This window comes from Haemorhous mexicanus, chromosome 7 (assembly GCF_027477595.1).
Source record: "Haemorhous mexicanus isolate bHaeMex1 chromosome 7, bHaeMex1.pri, whole genome shotgun sequence".
NCBI classification, from domain to species: domain Eukaryota; kingdom Metazoa; phylum Chordata; class Aves; order Passeriformes; family Fringillidae; genus Haemorhous; species Haemorhous mexicanus.
In genome coordinates, this window is record NC_082347.1 from 10,207,099 (window position 1) to 10,213,836 (window position 6,738).

Below are 6,738 nucleotides of genomic sequence, written 5' to 3' on the forward strand. Positions count from 1 at the left end.
TGAAGCTTTTCCAAGTTATTGTTACAGAACAGTCAACTCCAGAAGGCCAAAGAAACTGGCAACATTACACCTTTCCACCTGCCAAACACATTAACTGTGTGTTTTTTCTGTTCTTACTGGTTCATTCCAGCCTGACTGCACAGGAGCAGCTGACCTCGCCCTCCCCACTGCTGCTAAACAGAAATCACCCCCTGCCACCCATTGCCACCAGCACTGGGGCAGAGCGTGGGAGCACCACAGGACCCCACAGGCAAACGGTAACAGGCACAAGAATCTCATTTTATTACTGGGTAATCTAAAGTTGTTATCACTGCTGGTCTAATTACCCAGCCCAAGAGTTCCAATTTATTTGTTGTTTTGTGACAGAAGGTCAAATAGTTGATCAAATAGAAAAATGTTATATCGGTTTTGAGCAACAGCATCACCCATGCTTACCTGCTTAGTTCTAATGCCAATTGAATGTTTCCCTCTTCATAACTAGGTATAAAATGATTAATTTTGAAAATTAGCTTTAATTCCTGGGTTAATTATTTTCAATGAACTGCTGCACTAAGAAAAAGCCATAACTCTGTTACTCTCCTTGCAGAAACCTCGAGGGAACTCGAGCCGTGCTCACAGTGTCATGACACAAGAAGACACTCACCAGCAGCTCCAGGAGCAGCTGTCCTTACCTGATCCCTTCTCCAGGCCTAGCACAACCAGCACATCCTCGGTAAAGCATGGCTAATTACACCAGATCATCCTTAATTACTGAAAAGGGTGCTTTGAGAATGAACATCAATTCGTGTCCAGTCTGTTTCAGTATCAAATGCTCTCAGTTTAATAACTCCTACTCTACTGGTACCGTCTTGTATCTAACAATGTGTTTTTATCTAAGCTTTGACAGCTGTAATTTCGGCACAGCTTTTAAATAGCTGCTTGACTGGTTTCTGTGTATAATTTCAACATCCTGGACTCAGCAGTTATAAAATCTGCTTTGGAACAGTGCAATATCTTGAAATGGAAAGACTGCCTCTAACTGGCCCAGTGATCATTTTAAATTAGTGTTAGAAAAGTGTATTTTCTACTCCTAAAGTTGATTTGACCCTTCTTTAAAACTTTCCTTAGACCTTCACAACATCTAACTCATTACCAAATACACGTGTTTAAGTAGTTTTGAGTGGTATTATAATCTTGCTGATTTTTTTTCATGCAAACAGAAATAACTTGAGCTGTTTTTCCAGCCCCATTCCCAGCGCCGCCATTCTTGCACTGTTACTGATTACAGTAATCAATCCTGGACAAGGAGAGGATCCACGAGTTCAGGTATGCCTATCACTCACAGGGTTTAGTAAGATGCAACAAAGGAGATGGGACAGGGATGCATTTCTTGCAGGGGTACATTCCTACAGGTACTTTCCACTTCTTCAAAGTTCCATCCATGTCTTTAATTTGCCATTATACAGATGTTATCCTTGCTCTGTCCTACTCTACTCCAGAGTATAGCTGAATGCATTTTTTTTGTTTGTTTGTTTTTATTACCACCAAATATTTAAATCAAGTAAGGAAGCTTAATGTCACCAGCCCAGTGCCTCTCAGTGTCCAAATTTTCAAAGCAGTTCTCAGCTTAAACAGAAATAGTAACTTGAGGTTAACAAAGGCACTAATACTGAAGTAACTTGTTTTTAAACAAGCAAGGAGTGGTTCCTACTGAAATTAAATAAATATCTGCCCTCCCCCCACCAAAAAAAAAGCAAGATGAGTTTTATGACTGCTGTATTGACAAAACCAATTTAAATTAGCAGAAAAGCTTTGTAGACATGAATACTTAGTGAAATATCAAGGAATGCAGTCGCTGCCTGCAATGCAGCAACTCAGCAAGCACAAGCTTTGCACTTTTTGGAAGTTATAAATAATGCAGTTGATAGCCATGTGTTAGACTAAAAAGAGACTATAGCTTTAGGCTAGAGGAGATGTATTTGATACTTAGCTGTGATTCCTTCCCAAAGTCTTGAGGCTGTCCATGATCTCGTTTGTCAGGTCTTCCATCGCGTGGTTCTGTGAAAGCCCACGGCCGAAGTGGATCAGGCACAAAGAGCAAACAGAGGCACTGATGTGCCATGGAGAAGCATCCACCCATCCATCCCTCTCCAGAGAGTCATGAACCACTTCTCTTTCCCAGCAAGGTCAATGTTGTTTACACAGAGTTTTCAAACACCCTTCCGTACAGATACTTATTTTTATATAAATCTAAGCAGCAGCTGCCAAAGATTAGAAGGGGTGCACTTAAACATTCCTTTTCCTACCAGTAGAGAAAGTGATGCTCCAGAGGAAGGGTGAATACATTCCAGTGAAGCCCAACTCCTAGGAATCCCAGCAAACACTCAATCTGTGCTTGTGCTCTTTTCCATGAGGCTGGTGACAGGTTCATGTCCTTACAGGCACTGCAGGACCTGCTCATTTTTTCCCTTAGGAAGGTTAACCCGGCCTTCCACAGCTGTAGTGATTTACATTTTTTAAAAAAGTGTATTTATATATTTCAATATGTTTGAAGCAATATTGTACTAGCAAAAGCAAGCACTCAGGCAGGTGATGAATGCTGTAGTAGCTGCAGCAGGTATGAACAGAGGTGTGTAGAACTAAGGCAGCAGAGCAGGGGACCTGGCAGCTCCAAGGGCAGCACACCACTGCCTCTTCCTGAGTTATAAAACCTTTTACCTGTTCCTCAGTGACTGAAGGAGGTTGAACAGGCAAAAAGAAACTTCTTACTACAAGTAGTTTCAAAATCAAATCTTCCTGGTGAGACATTTTATGGTAATTTCACAGAGCAGCTCAGTGTCCCTTTGTAAAAAGTTTACACAAGATTTCTTCATTCCAAGGTAGAGCTCCAGAAGCCACTGATGCAATGGAGCTTTCAGGAGCTGTGTCTGCCCTGTGTGACAGACCTAGCAGAGGCATTTGCTGGAGTTGGCCTTGTGGCTCCAGATAAGACAAAACCATGAAGTACAGGCTTCTCAAAATAAGTGATTAGCTTAAGGTCTTACTCCCAAACAGTAAGTGCCAGACTGAAATGTAAAAACAAGCTGAGGTAACCACTGGCTATATTTAAACAGAGTTAGGACTCTCCACAAAAAGTTGTTCCTTTCTAGTCCAATTAAAGAGCACTGTTTTCCTGTATTTTCTTATTCTTCTTCAAATAATAGTTCAAATTAGGAAAAAAACCTTGTTAGTATTCTTTATGACATGGCTCCCCTATTTCCCCACTCCAGACCAGCTAATAATTTTTCATCCATACTGAAGTTCACAAGTCCAGTTGATCCAAACATGCTTTAATCAAAAACAGAGAACTGTGCAAATATAACTGGGTTAACCTGCCTTTGCATTTCCAGAAGTTTAAATTAAAAAAAAAAAAAAAATAAAAAGATATATAAAAAATAAAATAAAAAAGCAGCTCTGAGCTCAATTTTAAGTTTTCAAAGAGAGAAGCTGATGCATACCAGAGACCTCTACTCACTAAACCACTTCAAAATACAATTTCTCTTCTGGAACACTCTGCAGTGTGTCAGTTATGTCAGGCAAAGTGCAGATAAGCATCTCATTTGTATCCGTGCCATTCCTCAGGGACCAAGTGAGTTTTCAGTAGCACAAGAGTTACAAAAGCAGACAAATAAACTTGAATAGACTTCTGTAAACATGATGTAGTGTTTGACAGCCTAGAGGAGTCAGTGAGTTTAAAAAATGCAGTCGCCTCCTAAGGCCATTTTTGTTTTTTGTACAGATGGCTGACACCAGGGACTGCTCCTGGACTGTTATTATTTTGTGTAATAAAAGCAACCTTCAAGCCCTGTGCTATAAACCACAATGACATGCTCTACTTTCTCAGAATCAGGGTTCTTTTTCAGAGCAGACAAGTAAAAGGGAACAGAGAGACCATGTTCCTCTGGCTTTCCCCCAGGAAAAGCTGTTAAAGCTGTGAGAGCCTTCAATCCCAAAGTGTTCACCTCAAGACTCCTACACCTTTGAAAAATGATCCTCCCTGGAAGTGTGCAGGATTTATTTGACTGAAATCAGAAGAATCAACACAATTGGCTTGTTTTAAATAACTTATTTAGAAAACATACAGAGAACTGAGAAAGCAAAACTCTGAAAAAAACCCCCACCTTCTTGTTTATTAAATCAGCAATTTTCCAAACTATCTTTATAAAAACTACTGGAATATCTGAAAAAGACCTGTTGAGCTGATGTGCAAAGACCTTAAAAAATAGCAGGAGGTTTGTTACAGAAGAAATGTGTGAATAGCACACATGGATCTCAACTGTAGAGCACCCAAAGGGTTGGAGACAACAGGAATGCCTTGTCTTCTTTGTTCAGCATGGATTCCATGTCATGCCTCCCACTTACAGCCAGTCAATGCACACAGTCTGAAACAGGGGCCCAGAAAACACCCAAAATTCTCCCAAATCCACTTTTCCACACAAAGTGAAACCTGGGATTTCAGTCTACGCTGTTCCTTCTGCCTTTCTTTTCTTGCCTGAGGTCTTCTTTCCTCCTTTCTTAGCAGTGCTGCCATACTTTGCTTCCAGCTGGGCTAAGAAGTTATCCATTTTCTTTTCTCGATCTTTGCTTCGGCTCTGGGCAGGGGGAAAAGAAAACCAACCAAGCTCAAACCTTTTGGAACTTCCCAAATAGCTTATCCCACTGAAGTCTGATAGCTACACAAAATCCTGGACTATATCAAACACATTAAAGACAAGCTACAGAAGTTTAGTATCATCATTAAAACTCCCTGTGAAACCACCTAAAACTAGAAGTTATTTCATAAGTACTCCAAATATTTAACTCTTGTAAATTTTTAAATAGACACAGGTAATAAAATCCATACTGTACTCTGAATCTAATTAAATTAAAGCCAGGTTTTAACCTCAGGAATTCAGAAGATATGCAAGGATCCCAAATCAAAGATGCTCAGGGAAAACACAATTATAAGCCAGTAACAAAATCATCTGCAAGAAACAGAAGAAGCCTTACTTTAATCAGTGCTTGCAGGTCATTTTCTTCACTAAGGCCCAGCTCATCTATAGTCTTTTTTGCCTCTTTAGCTTCTTTTTCTGCCTAAAAGAGCAAATAAGGTTTTTTAAATAAGTATTTTGCATCTTATCTGACCATGTCTTACAGATTACCAAATGCTTTTTGGGCATCAGGGGAGTGCAAAGGGTTTCCAAGTTTGGCCACAAATAAGGAATCAGCAAGGGAAGCCCATTCTGGTTCCACTATTTAGCAAAGCGGGAAGTTTTTCTGCTCTTTCACAGTGTTGCATGTGATGTTTCCCCCCACCCCTTTTCCCACACCCATTTTTTTGTTTGTTTTTGGTAGATACTACAATAATTTAAAGGTTACTGTGATTTGCATATAGCATTCTACAAAGTGTCTGAAAGCATACAGGAGTCCATTTAGGCCAGAGCCAACAAAATGTGTTTTCACCACTTGCTGGTTTTTGTTAACTCCAGCAACTCCCAGCTTTGTAGATAAATGCAGAGACACGCTAAACTGTAATAAGCCATTGTATATAATAAAGAAATAAAGAAGTAGAAAAGCCTTTCACAATGATTTGGATTGGGGGGTGATGACCACGGGTGACCAGATGTGAACAGTAAGGTGTGTAACCCAGCAATCCTGTGACAAACATCTCAGGAACGGCGTTACTTATTTCTGCCAAGGGAAAAAGTTCTGGTAAGTAATTGCTGCAACCTACCCGCTTTCTTCTGGACATCATCTTCTGCTTTGACTCCTTTACAAAAGCCTTGTAGGATGGCACCTCCCCGGAGTCGATGGCTCCCTCGATCATCTCCCGTATCCTGGGCTCATCCGTGTAGTCCACGCACAGCACAGACTCCATGATCCGATCCATGTCACCCTTGAAATTCATGTACGCTGCCTTCACATCAGCCAGCTCTTCCTCCGAGTTTTTGTAGCTACTCTTGAACTCTTCGATGTCTTTCACGGTGACCTGGAGCAAAGAGGTGATGCTTTGTGACTTACAGGACTTACTCACCAGGAGGATTTAAGAAAAAACACATAAAAACAAAAAGGGGAGGTGTCTCCCAGCCCCGTCCCGCTCTCACCTTGAATAGCAGCTGCCAATACTCCAGCCAGTCCCGCCCGTCCTGCAGCGCCTCGGCATCCTCATCCACCATGCCCGTCTCATCGTACACTGCGCGCTGCTTCTCATCGCTCAGCACGGCGTACACCTTGCCCAGGATCTGCGGGACGCAGGAGTGGCCGGGAGGTCACTCAGGGAGCGGTCACTTGGGGGTCAGTCACCCAGGGAGAACTGGGGTGGACAGTCAGGGTCGCTTGCCCGGGGTTCAGTCACTTGGGGGGCAGCGGATCAGGGGCCCAGTCCCTTTTGGAGTGGTGGGTCGATCTCACCCGTGGCCGCCACCGCTCCCCTACCTCTCTCTGTCTCTTCTTGCCTCCCTCCCTTTCTCCCTCGGTCTCTCCTCACCTGGAAGCGGCGGGTGGCCTCCTCCTTCTGCTCGGCCGGGACGCGGTCGGGGTGCAGGCGCAGCGAGGCGCGGTGGTAGCCGCGGCGGATGTCCTGCTCGGACGCGCCGCGCCGCACGCCCAGCACGCCGTACAGGTCCGCGGTACCGAACGCGGCCTCGCACTGCTGCGACAGCGCCATCCCGCCCCTCCAGCACCGCCAACAACGCCCCACCGTCCTTCCCGCCCGCTCCGCGCCCGGGCTGCTGCTCCGCG

General features: G+C 43.5%; 2 protein-coding genes across 3 annotated transcripts in view; one reads left to right on the forward strand and one right to left on the reverse strand.

The window, feature by feature from the left end:
- Positions 1–5,583, forward strand: part of FAM149B1 (family with sequence similarity 149 member B1) — a 13,460-nt gene extending 7,877 nt beyond the window's left edge. For both annotated transcript variants that reach the window (XM_059851036.1, XM_059851037.1), the window contains 4 exons: positions 131–257; positions 587–712; positions 1,224–1,305; positions 2,020–5,583. In XM_059851036.1, coding sequence (XP_059707019.1) covers positions 131–257; positions 587–712; positions 1,224–1,305; positions 2,020–2,093 — 409 coding nt within the window. In that variant the 3' untranslated portion in view covers positions 2,094–5,583. The remainder of the gene's footprint in view (positions 1–130; positions 258–586; positions 713–1,223; positions 1,306–2,019) is intronic.
- Positions 4,070–6,738, reverse strand: DNAJC9 (DnaJ heat shock protein family (Hsp40) member C9). The gene is made up of 5 exons (XM_059851041.1): positions 6,485–6,738; positions 6,102–6,239; positions 5,732–5,986; positions 5,008–5,091; positions 4,070–4,610 (listed from the first exon to the last, which is right to left on the reverse strand). The coding sequence occupies exons 1-5, from the start codon at positions 6,662–6,664 to the stop codon at positions 4,479–4,481; spliced, it is 789 nt and encodes a 262-aa protein (XP_059707024.1). The 5' UTR covers positions 6,665–6,738; the 3' UTR covers positions 4,070–4,478.